The sequence below is a fragment of the Papio anubis genome, chromosome 4 (assembly GCF_008728515.1).
Source record: "Papio anubis isolate 15944 chromosome 4, Panubis1.0, whole genome shotgun sequence".
NCBI classification, from domain to species: Eukaryota; Metazoa; Chordata; class Mammalia; order Primates; family Cercopithecidae; genus Papio; species Papio anubis.
This window is the reverse complement of record NC_044979.1, coordinates 108,600,004-108,619,215: the sequence shown is the minus strand read 5'-3', so window position 1 is coordinate 108,619,215 and position 19,212 is coordinate 108,600,004. Positions and strand designations below refer to the sequence as shown.

At 39.5% G+C, this 19,212-nt stretch overlaps 1 protein-coding gene across 1 annotated transcript in view; it reads left to right on the top strand.

The window, feature by feature from the left end:
- Positions 1 to 19,212, top strand: part of VPS41 (VPS41 subunit of HOPS complex) — a 186,927-nt gene that overhangs the window by 118,296 nt on the left and 49,419 nt on the right. The window contains exons 10-12 of the mRNA XM_021935859.2: positions 4,193 to 4,259; positions 16,484 to 16,581; positions 19,041 to 19,170. Of these exons, the coding sequence (XP_021791551.2) occupies positions 4,193 to 4,259; positions 16,484 to 16,581; positions 19,041 to 19,170 (295 nt within the window). The remainder of the gene's footprint in view (positions 1 to 4,192; positions 4,260 to 16,483; positions 16,582 to 19,040; positions 19,171 to 19,212) is intronic.

Genomic DNA, 19,212 nt, shown 5'->3' with positions numbered 1-19,212 from the left:
GGCCCCAAGGATAGCAGGCCCTAATTCCTAGAACCTGTAAATGTTTCTTTATATGACAAAAAGGCAAATATTTCTTTATATGACAAAAAGGTAAATATTACTTTATTTAGCAAAAGATATGATTAAGTTAAGGATCTTGAGATGGGGGATTAACCTACTTTGTCTGGGTGGGCCCTAAATGCAATCACGTTTATCTTTATGAGAGGGAGGCAGAGGGAGATGCTAACATGGAAGAGAGGAGGAGAAGGCAGTACCACTGTGGAGGCAGAAATTGGAGTGAGGTGGCCAGTGAATGGTGGCAGCCACCAGAAAGCTGGAGGAGACAGCAGATTGTCCCCTAGAGCCTCCAGAGGAAGTACAGCCCTGCCAACACCTTGATTTTAGCCCAGTGAACCTGATTTCAGACTTCTAGCCTGCAGAACTGTAAGAGAATACATCTCTGTTGTTTTAAACCACCAAGTGTGGCAGTCTGTTATAGGAGCCATGGGAAACAAATACCGTTTCTCTATGCCTAAGTTAAGATCCAGCTTCTATACAATTTTTATGTCAAATATTTCATTTTATTGGAGGTTCCTTTTCTTCAAACTCAGTTCTATATGTTGAGCACTTCTGAGTGTAGACTCTTAGTGAGTTCTGTTGAAGGAAGAGGAGATAAGGACATGGTCTTTCTTCAGAGAGACAGCAATCTTGTTGAGGAGAAGCAACCAGAAACAGTATAATAAAGTGTGCAATTGGAGCTTACCATTTACTTCATTCATTCATTTGCCCAACAAACATTTACCAGGTGCCTGCAGTGTGCCAGGCAGTGTTCTAGTGTTGCAGAACACAAATAGACAAATGAGTAAGTTCCTTCCCTTGGGAAATTTATGTTCTAGTGAGGAGGGTGGACAAAAACAAGTAAGTATAGCATGTTGAAGGTGACAAATAAAAAGGAGGACATTTTAACAGGATAATAAGAAAAGGGATTGGGGTAGGTACCATTTACTATAGGGTGGTCCAGGGATGGCCTGTCCAATAACTAATATGTCGTTTGGTCAGAGATCTGGAGAGAAAAGTTATGCAGCTCTGTGGGGGGCCTGGGGTAGGAGGTGTTAGCAGAAGGAGCAGGAGTGCAAAAATTCTTGAAGCAGGAGTGTGATTGGTGTGCTTTTGAGGAATAGCAAGGAAGCTGTTTGTGTCAGAGTGAGTGGAGCAGGTATGGAGGAGAGGGATGTAGGTGAGGGTGGGGGAGGATAGGGTGGAGGAGCAAATGATGTTGGAGCCCAGGGGCCCTTGAGAAGTCTTTGGCTTTTAATTTGAGTGAGGTAGGAAGCCAGCACAAGGCTTTGAGCTGTTGTGGAGTCAGTTAAGTGATCTAACTTGTGTTTTAGAAGGATCTCTGGTTGCTGTGTGGAGCTAAATAGCAAAGGGGCAGCCAAGAGGGGAGACCAGTTAGGCTACTGCAGTCGTCTCCGTAAAAAATAATGTTGTCTCGGATTAGTGTAATGCAGCTGGTGAGAAATGACCAGATCCTGGATATATTTTGATGGTGGACTCTGCAGTATTTGTTGACACTTGCATGTGGGGTGTGAGATCACAGTCACCTAACATAATGGAAGGTGAAGCTACCTTTTGCTGAAATGGGAAAGACTATTGATAGAGCATGTTTAGAGTGAAAAAGGCAAGAGTTGGTTTTAGGTGTGTCTAGTTGAGAGATGCCTGTTATCCACCCATATGGAGAAATGGAGGAGACAGTTGGAGGAAGCAGATTAGAGTTCATGGGCAAGAACCTACCTGTCAATGGTAAAGGGCTCTTACAACCATTGATTTGTGCTTATGCAGAACATGAGCTTAGGGCAGCACTTACCTATTCACCCACCTTTACCTGCCACTTTCTACCTATGAGACAGGTGCTGGGTGAGCCCAGACTGCAGAGCTGAGGAGTACAGTAGAGCCATGCCCAGCTACCAGTAGTGCAATGCGTCCTTGTTCTCAAGCTGTGGCATGGCCAACAAGATACCAGTCAGGCCTTGGTGTGAATTCCAACTCTGACCAGGCAGTCTGGCATCACTCACAGAGCTTCAGTGTCCTCATCTCGAGATTAGACATAATAATGTTGTCTTTCAGGGGTGTCTGAGTGTCGGAAGACTGTCAGCCCTCCAGTTCTGTCAGTGTCCCTCAAATCTCTGCACTTCATCTTCCTGTCAAGTCTTTTTGGTGTTGGTTTTGCCCCAACTAAACCTGTGCTCAACAGTGTAGTTAGAATAATCTAAGTGCAGGTCAGATAAGGTCACTCCCCTCCTTGCCCATAGGATGATTGATCATAAGCATGACTTCCAAGGTTCTGTGTGATCTGCCTCTCCATTCCTCTCCAGCCTCAGCTCTGTATCCTTCTTCCCCCATGCCCTCCATTTCTGTCTGATTGAACTTCCAGTTGAAGGCCCTACGCTGTCACATCACCCTGTTCTCCTGTGCTGTCTCTCCTGCTTCAACTTACATGTCACTTCTTCCAGGAAGTCTTCCTGCCCTAGCAGGAGATGCCCCTGCTCTGTACTTCCCCGTCACACTTCAGTAAAGTGCCTTATTTTTGTGTCTCCCCCGCTGCACCATAATCTTAAGAAAATAATGATATCTGTTTCACAAAGGGCTTAACTCAGGAGCGGTACCAGTAAGTGCCCAAAAAGTGTTCACTAATATCGCTGTTACATTTGCTTTTTTATTATACTTCAAACCACTTGAAAGACTGTTCCCCATGTACTTATATCAGCACATTAAAACAGTTGTCCATCTGGCATTGTGGAATGTGCCATTAGATGATTTAATAGTTCCCTAGTAAGTGTGGAAAGAAGAGTGGATCACTTATAAGCTCAAAAGTCTACCAGAAGGGAAGAAAATTGGAGAGCGGACAGGAAATTATATGAAACGGACAAGAGACAAGTGGCAGAAAGCAATCAAGGAAGAAGACAGCGGTTGCTTCTATGTGGAGGCTTCTACCTCTGTGGCCATGGGTTCAAGCCCTGCATTAGGGAAAGTAAGCACTCTGCATTCACTGAGTTGCTGCAGTGTTGCTGGGCAGCAATTCATTATACTACGTATATTAAAAAACAAAACCTTACAAAAGTGTACATACACATTGGTATCAATTCAACTTCTAGGAATTTATCCTAAGGAAATGAAAGTCTTGAAGTTGTATGTTGATTGCACTATTGCTTACAATAGATATAAAAACAAAAAAACTATGCCCCCAAAGGGGGTTGATTAAGTGTAGTACATTCATGTAATAAAATGTAGTCATCCCTCAGTATCTGTGGGGAATTGGTTCCAGAACCCCTGTGGATCCTGGGCTCCTCTGATACTTATATAAATGATGTAATATTTGCATATATAAAATGATGTAGTGTTTGCATGTAAGCTATGCACATCCTCCTGTATACTTTAAATCATCTGTAGATTACTTATAACACCTGATACAGTGCCTACATATCACTGCATTTGCATGGACTTAATGAAGTAGTTGGTGTGCAGCACCTGGTCAAGTTTTGCTTTTTGGAATTTTGTGGCATTTTTTTTTTCCTGAATATTTCTGATCCTTATTTGGTTAAGTTCGTGAAGGTAGAATTCATGGATACAAAACCCAAGGATGTGGAGGACCCGCTGTATTATAAAGACTTTATAGAATTATGTTGTAGAAGAATCTTTAAATGACATACCGAATTACTTGTATTAAATTGTTAGGTTAATAAAAGTAGCTTTCATAAAAAAGAAGATTATTAATGGTGTTCTCTTTGTGCTGGGACAATGACTAATGTTTGTTTTCCCCTTTGAGTTTTTCCATATTTTAGAATTTTCCATATTATAGTTACAGTTATGGTAGCAGCTATAAAAGAACACTATGTAAAAGAAAAAGGAAAAAAACCTGATCACAGACAGAAGTTGTACTTGGATTAGTACTTGACTTCAGGTTCAGTCTCACCAGGAAAGCTGAACTTATGTGAATAAGGCTTTACTGAGGAATAATGTTGGTGAATATAAATAGTGATTGCTATATGTCATTTACATTAATTTCTGTCATTTAAGTCATAGGGTAGTCATAGGGTAGCACTCCATCTGCAGTGCTACATGGTTAATTTAACAAAGATACCATATATTGAATAAAATGTTATGAAGAATTTTCCATCAAATGAATAAAATAACCTGCAAACTTATTTTCCAGATATGCTCAGTGAAGGAACGGCATGCCAGTGAAATGAGGGATTTGCCAAGTCGATATGTTGAAATAGGTATGGCTCCAACACTTGCCTTCTATGGATGTAAAACTTAATTCAAAATTTTCATCTTCATTAATCTCACCCAGACTGCCATAGTCTTTTGCCTGGACCCCTGCAGCAGCCTCCTAACTGGTTTATCTTCTTCCACTGTGAATTACTCTCATCTACTCTCCCCTCTGCTGTCAAAATACAGATCAGATCTTGTCATCATCCTTCAGTTCCTCCACATCGTTCACAGGGTGCAGGTGGAACTCCTCAGTGGATCGCAGAGATCTGTGTTGGCCCCTACCCGCCTCTCCAGCTGTAGCTTACACCAAGCTTCTCCTTGGTCTCTGTGCTGCAGCCACACTGACCTTTCACCTGTCCATGCCTCTCCTTCCCCTTGTCTAGCACATTCTTCGGCTTGAGTGTTGCTTTCCTGGGAAAGCCACTGGACCTCCCTGACTGAGTCAAGTCTTCCCATTTTAGGCAGTACAATACTGCAGGCCTCCTCCCCTTCCTAGCACTTGTCATGGGTGCCAGTGATCCTGTGATTATTCGATGCATTTCTGTCTTTTCTACCAGATTGTCACCTCCTTGTGAGCACACACAGGGTCTGTTTTTGCTCACCGTTTGTATCTTAAGGACCTGGCACAATACTTGCATGTAGAAGGTGCTTAATAATATTGAGTTGAATGAATCAGTGACTCTGGTAAACAGCTGTTCAGAAGTATGCCCTGGATGATATACCGTGACTTTTATAATTTAGTTTGAAAAAATTATTCTGAGGAAAAAAATTGCCATATTGTAAGTCAGCTGAAAAGCTCATTTGCCCATTTGCTTGGTGGATGGGTAATATAAATTTGGTGGGTTATTCTGCCAAGGTGAAGTTGAAATAAATTATTTGCACATGACTATATTTCTGTAAACAGAAAGACATACATTACCCACATGGCTAGTGTAGTTATAACATTTAAATCTGGGCTATTTTGTACTTGAAGTCAGAAGTTGGCAGTAGAGTTTTAATCTTTTTTTTTTAACTTTAGGAGGATAAATACATAGTTCAGATTGTGCAGCGTAGGTATATGAAGAATGTAGTAGTGCTGAGAAAAACTGAGGACCAAGATAAGAGACAAGACTTATAACTAGATTATATAGATAATTGTTTCAATATCTTTTTATTCTTTCCTTGCCTACCAGAAAATAAAAACAAAAGCATCTCAACATCTCAATGCAATGTCCTGAGAGATTAGTATTTGGATATTTTAAATTGCCAGAGAGGTATAAAAATGTGGCAATTGTCATCTTCTTTCCTTAGTTGATATCTATTGATCATATGCTAGGTGGAGGGCATTGTGCTGTGTACATAAACTGCAGTAACTCACTTTATCCTCACAGGAACTCTTGAAGTGCAGGTAGTTTGCTTTTTATTCTATAGATGAAGAAATTGAGGCTCATGAGGTAAATGACTTGTCCAAGATCTTACTCCTATAGCGTTAAAATTGGGTAGAATCTAACTCTACAGAACCACCAGAAAGCTTCCAGGGAGGCAAGGAGGTTTGCTGAAGTGTGTGATCTTGATGAGGTTACTTTACCTTCTTGACCATCCTTTTCTCACCTGTTAAATGGAGGTAATAATATCTGTCTTTCAGGATGGTTGTGGGAATTAGACATGGCATAAGAAATGTGCCTAACATGGTACTTGGCACACAGTAGATGCTCACTAAACCATGATGGTTATTATCACCATGCACACTTCCATCCCAACTCTGTGACTGCTGATAGCTGGCTCAGTGGTGACCCTGTTAGCCTAGAACCCTGGGATCACATTATTGCAGTGTGGTTCATCCGTACTGTAATTTATGTGAAATAGACCATATGTGGGTACTAACGGTATCACATTACTGACATTTTAGTACTATGGTTAATGGTTAAGTACCATTTTTTCCCCTCTTAAGAGTAAACCTTTAAGAATATAAGCCATTTCCACAGCAGGAGGAAAAATGGTTTGGATAAGAGTCCTTGAGTAGGATAACAGAAAGGGAAATATTAGGAGGTCTGGATTACAATTTCCTTTAGCCCTGAATGGTGTGAACCACTGTTCTTTGGTAAATGAGGTGAAAATGGCATTAAGGTTAAAGAAATATGTATGGCTGTACATTTCTTAGAAACCAAATGTTTGTAACTCTTTCACTTACAACTCAGATTCTCAAAAATAGCACAAAAGTTATTCCTATTCACATAGGCTATTGATTTATTCTGTTAAATGAAAAATAATAATAACATAATGAAGATTAAGCTTCTTGGACAATCACCAACACATGAAGAGATTCTCTATACATAGGGCTTTTGGTACATTATGTTTTCTTTCAGATTACATTGTTAAAAATAGATTGTAGTTTGTGCCTGGCATCCATATTTTAACTTCACTTGCAACTCTTGTATTCTCACAGGACTCCCTGACCCTCTGGTACTTTTCGCCAAAGTCTTCCATGATCTCTGTGGTATGGTAATTGGAGAGCTGATGTCATGATATTGGGAAATGAAGCCAATGTTTGTGTGTCATTTTCTGGGTGTTTTCTGCCAGGGGCAGTTGACTTAGATGCAAGGAATTAATGATTGACTTCTTGGTCTTAATTTCATATGGAATTTTGTTTAATAATTGAGATTAAACACCTGTATGAGAATCTGTATCGAATGACAAGCCAGGAAGAAAGGGAAGAGAAAAAAAGGGAAATCCTTTTTTACTTTCAGTATTGTCTGTATCTTCAGTTGATCATATACTGTGGTCTTAGAATTTAGCACATCATTCTTTTTTCAGTCTCTTAATTGATTGAAAAAACAATGACCTGAACATTGAAGATCTGTTTTCATAGTGGAGGAGAGTTGTGAGATAATTCTTTCCTGGATCTAAGTATCTCTCTTTATCCACCTGTTATCATTTTGATTCAGCTATATGGGTTACAGTAGTGGGATCTTTTTGTGTGTGTGCCCAGGAGTGATGTGGTTTCATCTCTTAGTGTGAGTCTCAATAGAAATGGTGACAACTGGCATTCTTCAAGGTGTTTTTACTTGAGGGTCTAGGTGTGTATGGTTTTCTGTTCTGTTATAGATAGTTCAGCATAAATCTTTGTAATATATTAATTCTTCTGTTCTGCATTGCATTTTTTTCTAACATATTATTATGAAACTTTCCTTAAAGACCTTTGTCGTGCACAGAACCTCCAAGATTCTGCAGTTAAGATTTTACTATATTTGCTTTATTACATATCTGTTCATCTATTCCTTCTTTTGGGAGGGATGTAACAACTCTTTCCCCACTCAGTACCATAGACTCAGGTTTTTGTTGTTAGGAGTGGAATTTGAATGTTTTTGTTGTTTTGTCCATTAGCCATTCTTTTCAATTTCACTTCATGTATCAGGTCTTCTCCATAATTTGCTGATGTAAAGCATTGTAAAGTCAGTTTTACTTTAATGTGTCTGCTTCGTAGCACAGCCCTGAAGCTGTTGAAGTGCTGTGATTTCTAAATGTATTTTCAGTGATAAGTGGTCATACTGACAGAATGTCCAAACTTATTGAAAAGTCTGTGGGCATTACATCCAGTTGATTATAAAATACTAATATCTGGTGACTAAAGGGCCAGAATCTCTTGGGAACAAGACACTACCTATCATAAAGGGCCCTCAATGTGTTTTCATAAATGAATATAAGACAATGAAAGGTATTTGTTCTTATTTATAAATTGCTTGACACACTTTTTTGTTTGTTTCTTTAAGAATCATAGAAGCTAAGATCTGTGGGATGTCACCTTATTTAACTTCAGTAAAGAAATCTGGGTAACATTTAGCTAATGGACATTTGGGGACCAATAAGGGGATAAGAAATGGGGGGAAAAAGGCAGTGCAAGTTCTGTGTACTGCAGAGCTTTAGCCCTCGCAGTAGCGCTACAAATTCAAGAGAGGGCCTGAGGCACCCTGACTGTGTGCAGCAGAATCACCAGAGAGCCCTCACTTCTGTTCTTGCCAACTGCAGTGTGCTTTGAATCTAAGCATCTCTGAATTCTTATATTCTTCCCCTTCCCCCCACCTTTTCCCTTCCCTTTCCCGCTCCTCTTCCCCCTTCCTCCTCCCCCTCCCTCTCCCCCTCCTTCTTTTGATATAGGGTCTTGCTCTTTGCCCAGGCTTTAGTGCAGTGGCATAATCATGCCTTACTGCAACCTCAACCTCCTGGGCCAAAGCGATCCTCCCACCTCAGCCTTCTAAGTAGCTGGGACTACAGGCGTGCACTACCATGCCTGGCTAATTTTTTAGTTTTTTGTAAAGATATGGTCTCCCTAGGTTGCCCAGGCTGGTATCGAATTGGGCTTAAGAAATCCTCCCACCTTGGCCTCCCAAAGTGCTGGGATTGCAGGCGTGAGCCACCATACCCGACCCTGACTTATATTTTCTCGTGTGACTTATAGTTGGGAAAAAGAAGACTTCAGATTCCTACTTCTCATACCTTCCACTTAAGTGACTTTAGTCAAGTTACTTAACCCCTCTGAGCTTCCTTGCCTCTCTAAAATAACCATAGGGTTGTTGTGGTGAAAAGCGATATTTAGGATACTGCCTCACAGCATAGTAATGTTCATTAAATGGCAGCTATTATTAATATTAGTATTATATTTAGTTACAGTGAGAAAAATGAAAATTCTGTTTTATAAAAGTAATTGAAAGAAAATTTGGGGAAGATATAAATAAGGGCTTGCTGAATGATTCTGAGGAGATTGATACCTTTTATAATTGCATTTTTCAGTAAAATCTATAAACATACATGACAGAGGTACAAGTAATAAGAATATTGATTTAATGTTGTCTCATAGGTCTGAATACACAGATAAGTAGTGGGATAAACTAGTTGGTAATTATTGGAGGATGGTTTTTTCTTTAAACAAAATTTTGATTTTTATCCTTTGTAATCTAATATCCATTAGGGTTTTAAGCAATTTTTTTTTTTTTAAATGAAATGAAGAGGTTGTTTTCTCTCATGTTATGCACACCATTTCTGGCTTAAGGGGCTTATGGTCATGATTATTGCTGCTGTTTCCACCCTCATCCGTACCTCCTCAGAAGCTAAATTTTCCTACACTGTACTATTTTTTGTTTAACACCTGTTCCTGTTTTTCTCATAGCATGTGGTATTTTAATTATCTCTCTTTTTTTTTTTTTTTTTTTTTTTTGAGATGGAGTTTTGCTCTGTTGCCTAGGCTGAAGTACAGTGGTGCGATCTCAGCTCACTGCAGTCTCCGCCTCCCAGGTTCAAGCAGTTCTCTGCCTCAGCCTCCCAAGTAGCTGGGATTACAGGCACCTGCCACCACACCTGGCTAATATTTGTATTTTTAGTAGAGACGGGGTTTCACCATCTTGGCCAAGCTGGTCTTGAACTTCTGACCTCATGATCCACCTGCCTTGGCCTCCCAAAGTGCTGGGATTACAAACGTGAGCCTCCGTACCTGGGCTAATTATTTCTTTAAATATGCAGACTCACAGTCTCCTTTAAGTCAGGGTCAGGTCTTAGTCATCTTGATGCATCTAGAAGAGTGTCTCATGTGTAATTGGTACTCAGTTGCTCTTTTTTTTTTTTTTTCTGAGGCAGAGTCTCGCTCTGTCACCCAGGCTAGTGTGCAGTGGTAGGATCTCAGCTTACTACAGCCTCTGCCTCCTGGGTGCTCGCAGGTTCAAGTGATTCTCCTGCCTCAACCTCCCAAGTAGCTGGGGCTACCGGTGCATGTCACCACTCCCAGCTAATTTTTGTATTTTTAGTAGAGACAGAGTTTTACCATGGTGGCCAGGCTGGTCTCGAACTCCTGACCTCAAGTGATCTGTCCGCCTCGGCCTCCCAAAGTGCTGGGATTATAGGCATGAGCCACTGCACCCAGCCTCAGTCACTCTTCATTGAATTAAGTTGAAACCCTCAGAGATTATTAGACCCAAGGTATGAGAAAGTTCTTTCATATTAATTTTTATACCAATCCTATGGCATTCATTCTGAAACTGATAGTGTGTAAGCTATCGAGAGCCAGACACTGTTGATCTATTTGTGACTCTCCTGCTGACTCCATTGCCCTGGGCAATGTAAGGTTGATGTATAAAACATGTATAACACCAATATGTGAAAATTTTGTGGTTAGAAGATTCTGGGAATGTGGTGGCAGTGGCAACATAATTTTTCAACTACCTGAGTCCTCCCATAAAAGCAGAACAACTTGGTCACAGAACCAAAAACCCACAGACAACATTTACAACAAAACTTAGTGACAAAGGTAGTCCTAAGAGCCCCAAGACACAAATTAATGGGAAAATAAAACACTGATAGCTGCAGGGTGGTATCAGCATCTCTGTGAGAGAAATCAGAGGGGAGCAAGTGGCTATCTAGCAGACTTGAGGCCAGGGGAACTCCAAGATAGCCAGTTGGCATTCATGGAAAGGCCAGCAGGCTGCTCTGAGAACAGTGGGTCCAGGACCTGCAGTTAGGTGTGAGAGGCTAGGCAGCCCAGCTACCCCGGGGAACTCACACTGTGGAGCAGCCAGGCCTCCTCACTCCACTGAGGAGACACTGCTGGGAGCAGAAGAAAGCCTGAATGAGACAGGGACAATAGAAACAAAAGAAACAGGTCCAGATAACACCCAGGAGGAGCTGAGCCAGGAATTCTCAGAAAGCAAGCTGCCATATTTTTCAGACCAAATGGAAACAGCAGAAGAGGGAGCTCTAAGAGTTCAATAATGGTCATTTCCCCTAAAAAGCGAGCAAGGTCAAATCCATAATAAGTTTTAAGAAAAAGTGAATAAGAAGCAGACATACCAGAAAGACACACCTACACAATAGATTACAACTGTAATTTCCTGTTTCAGAAGGAGCTACAAGACATCTTTAAAAAGTGGTGTAAGAAATCAGAATTTGAAAATCTCAAATTAGGTGGCAGGCTTCAGGAAGAATTTATAAATAAAAGCTCATTTCAGAATTGAAGACTGAACCTGAAGGAAGACAAGAACAAATAGACACAAAGATAATGTTGGTAAGAGGAATAGAAGGGGAGCAGGAGGAAAATTGTAAAAATCATGAAGCAATAAGGACAAAAAGATTTAAGGTTAAGTGATAAATACTAAAGACAGGCAAAGATGATTCATAAATAAAGAGTCCCTGAGGAAAAAATAAGAGAATGGGACAAATGCTATAGACAATGTCAAGAAAAATTTCATGAAAATGCAAAGAAACAGAAGTTGAAATTATAAATTAAAACAGCAAACTCTGTATCTGAAAATAGTGACCCATAAAGAGCACCACCAAGATACATTCTAATGAAATTACTGGACTTTAAAGACAAAGAGGGAAACTTGGGTGTCTAGACCTGCACTGTCAAACGTGGCAACCATTAGCCACTGTAGCTGTTAAGTCTTTGTGGTATGGCTAGTGTGGATTGATTTATGCCACATACAGAATTCCAAAGACAGTCTAGAAATAAAAAGTAAAGTATCTCATTAATCACTTTTTATATTATTACATGTTGAAATAATATTTTAGGTATGTTATGTATTATTAAAATTTCACCTCTTTTTTGAACTCTTTTATCGTGGTGTATTAGTCCATTCTTGCGTTCCTATAAAGAAATTCCTGAGACTGGGTAATTTATAAAGAAAAGAGGTTTAATTCTCACGGTCCTGCAGGCTGTACAGTAAGCATGATGCTGGCATCTGCTTGACTTCCGGAGAGGCCTCAGGAAACTTAAATCATGGTAGAAGACAAAGTGGGAGAAGGCACCTCACATGGCAAGGGCAGGAGCAAGAGGCAGGGGTAGATGCCACACACTTTTAAACCACTAGATCTTGTGAGAACTCACTGTCATGAGGACAGTACCAAGAGGATTGTGCTAAAACATTCATGAGAAATGACCATTCATGTGAAATTCATTCCCGTGATCTAATCACCTCCCACCAGGCCCCTCCTCTGACATTGGGGATTACAGTTCAACATGAGATTTGGGCAGGGACACACATCCACGCTACAGCACGTGGCGACTGGGAAATTTTAAATTGCATATGTCATTTGTGTTTTGACCCACGTTATATTTCCACGGGGCAGCTGATCAAGAACTCTAGCCTCCCTTTTGGATGAGGACTGCATATAGAATCGTATTTATCTCATCCTCATTCTGGATCTAGAAGACCTTGCTGAATAGAATTTTCCTGTGAATATAGTCCTTTTGAAACTCTCTTTCTTACTCTACTAGAATCTCTGTCTTTTTTCTTGAGTTATTTCTAGCATGTCTAGGAATGCTTTATCCTCCTGAATAAAGCAGAATGCAAAAGTCCTTCCACCTCCATCAGGAGGAGGAAGGCTGTGCCTCAGGTGTCATGCCCACTGTAGTGTAAGACCATCATCTCGGTGAACATAGCACCTCCTTGCAGGGCCCGCGAGCCGAGCCTCAGCTGGCTGTCTAGATGACCTTGATCTGAAGTAAAGCCACTGTCTTTTGTGGCTACCTTTAGGAACTCTGCCTGCATTTTTCACTACAAAACAACAAAACAAAACCAAAAACCCTCTCCAGCTTTTGCTTCCTGTTTTCATATATTTCCTCTCCAGCAGAATTTATGTTTATTTTCTTTGTGATTTATCTTTTCCAGATAATCAGGTTAAAAATGAGCTTCTGTAGTATTAGACCTGACAGCCACCTGTATTCAAACTGAGTCTCCTTTAGGAGAAAATACTTTCATTTAAATTAGTAGAGTCATTTTTATCTGGAATAGAATAGAATTTTAGTGAAAGTAAATAAACTGAAACTTCCATTCGTTGGCTGAAAATTCGAAATATAAAGTCTATAATTACTTGAATATATTTTACAAAGTCAGTCCATAAGCTTTTATATATTTTATGTGTATTTTTACAAGAATACATATTGTCATTCAACATTTTTCTCTCTCAATCTATATGAAGAATATTCCTTATACCTTCATGCTCATTTTGACACCACTGTCTGCAGCCAGCCCTTCTGTGACTCAGCATTAATATAAAAAATAAACAGAATCTTGTTAAATCTAAAAGCAATTATGTTTTGCTGCATTAGTAAAGACTAATGGAAAAACAATACACCACGATTTATTCTAAAATATCTTACTTTGTGGCAGAATAGCTGCAGACATTTCCCTAAATCAGCAGCTCACTTTAGAATTGAGTTCTTTTTTACATGATATCATTACTAGTGGGTATTAATGGAGACGAATTGCTGAGTGGGAGAGTACTCAAAACCAGATAAACGGACATTATTTTGGAATTCTTAACTTGAGAATCATGCTGAGTATTACTATAATTGCAATTTTGTTTTCTATAAGAGATTTTTATTGATATTAGGGAATTACTTTAACAAAAAGATAATTTAGTTTCAGTTTTATCCAAATGTTGATTACTTGCTTACCTGTGCATCTGGAAGTCTTGACAATATTATTTTCATGTACCACATCTCTTCTTTATAAATAACATTTTTGTCAGCTTGTAATTTAGCCACTGCATATAGTCCGTGTCCAAATTATTCTCAGTTAGCAAAATTTGGCAAGGTTTAGTACTTAACAAGTAAGCATTTATTACAACACCTGGAATTGAGAAGTGAAACAGATATGTGATCTGCAGTTTTTCTTTGTTTTGTTTTAGAACACATTGGAGTTTCTATCATGTTCTTAGAGAACAGGAAATTTTCTGTCTTATTCATACAAGCTATTGTGGACTGGGGAGTTGGGATGTAGAGGAGGAAAGATTTGGGTAGGATTTTTCGTAGCTTCTCTGTTCTGTATCTTGGAGCTCATCCTCAAAAACCAAGGCCTTTGATGTATATTTGGTTACCTTTAGGAGAAATACCGACAGTGTCTGTCAGTGAGACTAGGCAGCCTGTTTGGCATCCCAAGTGGGGAGAATACCTCCTTCTCCCGCCATTTCTTTTGTGATTAGGAGATGTTTTCCCTTGCGTGTCTATGGCAGACAAGCACAGCAAAGCCTGTGATTCCTGTGAGAATCTCTGATTCTCTGCTCTTCACCCAAGATGCTGGTAAGGGAACTATAAGTGTAGCATTTCAAAAATGGAATATGATTTAGTAAAACAGAGCACAAGTCCGGAGATCAGTAACCTCAGGAGTAATGACAACCAAAACCTCTTGTTAATATGCCGTATGTCTTCTAAAATGTGAAGCTGCCACCTCTTTCATCACTGGATCCTCTGTGGCCCCATACCGTTTAATATCATCTGTACATTCCAGCTTTCCCCTGCCCCCTACTTCACTGCCCACATGCATACACAGCACTGTGAGCTTCTCTAGAATCTTCCCCAGCCTGGTTACGCTAGAAACACTGTCTGCACATGTGGTGGAGGTTGAGATGGTTCTCCATATAAGCTCTTTTGTGAACATTTATCACATTACCACTTTACCAAAACTATTCTTAAGTACCTGGATAAACACATTCGGTTCAAGCCCACAGAGGTTAAGGAAAAAATGTGTTCATGGCAGAACTGGGACCAGAGCACCTGCCCTTGGACTTCCATTGTATGGTACTTTAATTGAGGACGAGGCAGACAAAATAATATCTTTTTGTAAATTTATATTGCTAACTATTATATCTTTTTGGTCATCCACAATTTTATTTTGGTGCAAACATTAAATTGTGATAACAGCTGTGTAAGGAGGATCGTTAAAGGTCAGCAAAGACAAGGAACACTAAGTGATCTGCAAGGGAAAGAAAGAGGAGGACAAAGGAAAGTTCAGTGTTTCATCTGTATTCTGAATTTTATTTCTACTGTCATTCCTTTCTCTTATAGATGGGAAAAGTTAAAATGACTTGTTGAAGTTCAATTTAGTAGAAGTTATAACCCAAATTTCCTTATTCAGCATTCAATATTGGTTCCAGTATGATACACTGAGGTCCCCTAATTGGGAAAAGAGTGTGGAAATTAACTAAATCTGCAGCTAATACCACAGAACCGTGGAGAGGATCTGAATGAAGAAACTCTTAGAAAATGTGGTGGGTCCGAATGAGAGTTTACTCCCAAATGAATCTGTTAAGTGTAAAGTATGGTTTCTGGAAGGATCTCTGTAATACCACCACTGTATCAGTTAGATTCTGCTTGAAACAAGCCATTTCCAAACTCAGTCTCTTAAAACAATGATCTTTTATATTTTATAGCAGTTAATAATTAGAATCATATAATAATAATATGTGTACTTCTAAGCTTTCTGTCAGATCTTTGGGGTCCAGTGCAATTAAAGTGATGTGCTATTCTTAAATGATGCAATATGTCTTCTAGATTTTAAAAGGGCTATTTTTTAAAAGGAAAGAGAAATTTATTATTTTTCTCTAACCTTTATTTCACTTAAGAAATAGTGACGTTTCATCATAATCTGTATTTATGCATCTTTCTTTTACTTCAAGTTCTTTAAATAATATCCCTGTTCTCCAAAATAGTGTTTTATAATTACAGATAACATTCTTTGTGACCTTTGTACTACTGTAATGCCCCAATTGAGCAAAACAAACTCAGGAATTTAAAAAAAAGTATTACTGTTGGCCGGGCGCGGTGGCTCACGCCTGTAATCCCAGCACTTTGGGAGGCCGAGACTGGCGGATCACGAGGTCAGGAGATCGAGACCATCCTGGCTAACACGGTGAAACCCCGTCTCTACTAAAAATACAAAAAATTAGCCGGGCGAGGTGGCGGGCGCCTGTAGTCCCAGCTACTCGGGAGGCTGAGGCAGGAGAATGGCGGGAACCCGGGAGGCGGAGCTTGCAGTGAGCTGAGATCCGGCCACTGCACTCCAGCCTGGGCGACAGAGCGACACTCCATCTCAAAAAAAAAAAAAAAAAAAAAAAGTATTACTGTTACTAATAATGGTTTCCATTTCTTTCTATGGGTTTCAAAGTGTCTTCATGTCGTCTATGTCCTTTTAAACCACCTGAGCACAGTGTCACCCGTGACCATTCATGCTGCTTGTTATTGTTGGATTCATTTTTGTTTGTGATGGGAATTTGCAAGTTTACTTTTCCACATATTCTTTTCCAGGACTGATCATGGTGAAGCACTTGCAGTGCTGAGTCATCAAAGTATGTTCAACGGTGTCCCCTTTATGTTAGCTTTTAAAAAGGGATCCACTAGCATTCCCAGTTAGTGTGTCCCTCCAGATAGATGTGTGCTGCCGTTTGCTCCTGTTAATGATGGCTCTTGTATCCCTTTTGTTTGCAGTGTCTCAGTTTGAAACTGAATTCTACATCAGTGGACTTGCACCTCTCTGTGATCAGCTTGTTGTACTTTCCTATGTAAAGGAGATTTCAGAAAAGACGGTAATTATTTTCTCCCCAAATGCAAAGGCACGTGGGGGTTCACTTCTTTAGCATTACACCCAGATCAGGTTGTTCATCAGTGGCGTACGCTATAATCTGAGCAGAACTTTCTGACCTATAAAATAAGGTTGGCAGAGATTACCCTTTAGACCTGACATATTTACTTTCCGAAACTCTACTCATTGCCTGCCTTTGTTCCTATTGCTGAGCGAAAAAAAGAGTCATTTTTTTTTCCTCTTTTTTCAATCTCTCTTGGTATATTAGTCAAAAGGAATGAAGGATTCCTCTTGCTGAAAGGGGAAGAAACTAAGCTGACACTGTGCATTAGCAGAAATGACAGCAATGAAGTTGATCGGCAGCAACCACAGGGGTCCCTGTGGTCAGAGGGAATTACAGAAAGGGCATTTCATTATTTTCGTTGGTCCAGACATATTTGTTTACTTCCCAGTGGCCTGGTGATTCTAAGTAGCTTGATTATGGCTTTGAAATGGATTGTTGTGAAATCTCAGTTATCAGTGCAAATAATGGTACATCAAAATCTGTGGCTAATAAAAAGCAGCAGATGATCTAAATTTTGTTGTGCGTGTCTTTGGAAGAAGCTTATATATTGCCCAGCGGAGGGGTATCCACACCCAGTCTCTCTTCAAAGCTGAGGATGGCCCCATTCCGAGCTTGTCTTTATTATGAGAGTCCAGGGGTCCTGCCAGCACAAGAATAGGGGTGGCTTCAAGGCATAAACAAGGAGAGTGTACTGTAAAGGATTTTCTTTTGGATACTGTATATAAAAGAAATTGTAATTGATTCTCTAGTCCTTTACAGTAAGTAGGCAAGTGGGCTATCCTTGTTTGTATCTTTTTTTTTTCAAATGGAAAGAAATAAAATGGGGGAGAAAAACCCTGGGAGCCCTGGTTTTGAAGTGGTAGCTGCTCTTGAGCATTTCTCTGAGCAAGCACTTGCATTAGGAAGCCATCACTATAGTAACCTGAAGCTCTGGGTGCCCATGTTGCTAGGCAATGAAATGCTATAGACTTAAGTGAACACTCAGACCTACTAAAATCAATAGGGTTGGCTTCTAGCCCGTTGCAGGACATCAGTTTGCTATTATTTTATTTATTTTTTGAAAATAAAGAAAAGCAGTGGCTCCTGGGGGAGTAAATACAGTGCTTTTTGAGGAGGAATGCAGGAAGGATTGAGAATGTGATTGGAAGAAATAAAGAAAGAAGCAGTAAAATGAAAAAGGAGAAGCCTAATAAACAACTGAGCAAAGAAAGAAAGGAAACCTTTGTTAATAAAAGAGTATTTGAAGGGAATAAATGCCAAAGACAGGGCAACCTCATTGAGCACATAGAAAATGGATTTTTCTAGATGAAGAAGTGAGGGTTTGGGAGATAATTGGAAAATGTGTGTGCCAGTATATGTAGATACTCATTTTATAGACCACTAAAGTACACCTTAAATCCTTAAACACAGAATAAACTAATAAAATTAAGGCAAAAGGAACAAAGAGGTAAGCTCCCCTTCCCCCTTTATTTTTTCATACTGAAAAGATGGTTTAGTGACATTGAATAAAATTTGTTTTATGTCATTCCATATTATCCCCCAAATATTATCCCCCACATATCCACGTGATACCTTTCACATACATGCATGTCTTCACATAGTTGGAGGGATAGTCATATGCTACTCTGCATTGCCCTGTTTCCATGGGCATTATTCCATTCTGCCTGCGTATGGCTGTGTACTGTCCACCATCATTGTGTTTAGTGGTTGTGTACTATTCCAAATCTGCTTGGTACACTTTAATTTATTAAGGTGTTCTCCCAGTATTTTACTTTTCTTTCATTCATTGATAAAGCACATGTGTGTTATAAATTGTGCTGGGCACTAGGGATCAAAGATCAACAAAACCAGATTTCTGCTCTTAGGGAGTTCACAGGCAAGGGCTGTTTGGCCAGGGAACAAAAGTATAAAATGAGATTCATATTGCTGATGCTTTTCTTATACATATAAAAGAGCCTTTTCTATGGTCTAGTGAAGTGATTTTCTTTTTATTTTGTTCAAAATATTTTTTTTAATTTGGCTATTCTGATTTTGATATTTTTATTGTTACAGTGGTCAATTTTTAAATATATTTCAGTTTTCTCCACTTTTTTTCAGTTGTTTCAAAGTTTAGCAATTTATAATTTCTCCACAGATCTGATAGGTTTTTCTTCACTAGTTGATCTTTTATAGTTGCTATTTTATTTTTGGAAAGTTTTCTGATTGTAAGTTTCCTGAGGCCTTTCCTGCCAAGCGGAACTGTGAGTCAATTAAACCTCTTTCCTTTATAAACTACCCAGTCTTGGGTATTTCTTCATAGGAGTGTGAGAAGAAACTAATATGTATGGCTAACTAGAATTAATTTGTGTAACATATAGAAATGTAATTTAAATTAATGTTTCTCTCTTTTCCCCCACTAGGAAAGAGAATACTGTGCCAGGCCTAGACTGGACATCATCCAGCCACTTTCTGAGACTTGTGAAGAGATCTCTTCTGATGCTTTGACAGTCAGAGGCTTTCAGGAGAATGAATGTAGAGATTATCATTTAGGTAAGAGATATCAAAGATCTGGGTAATACGATTTTTTTGTGT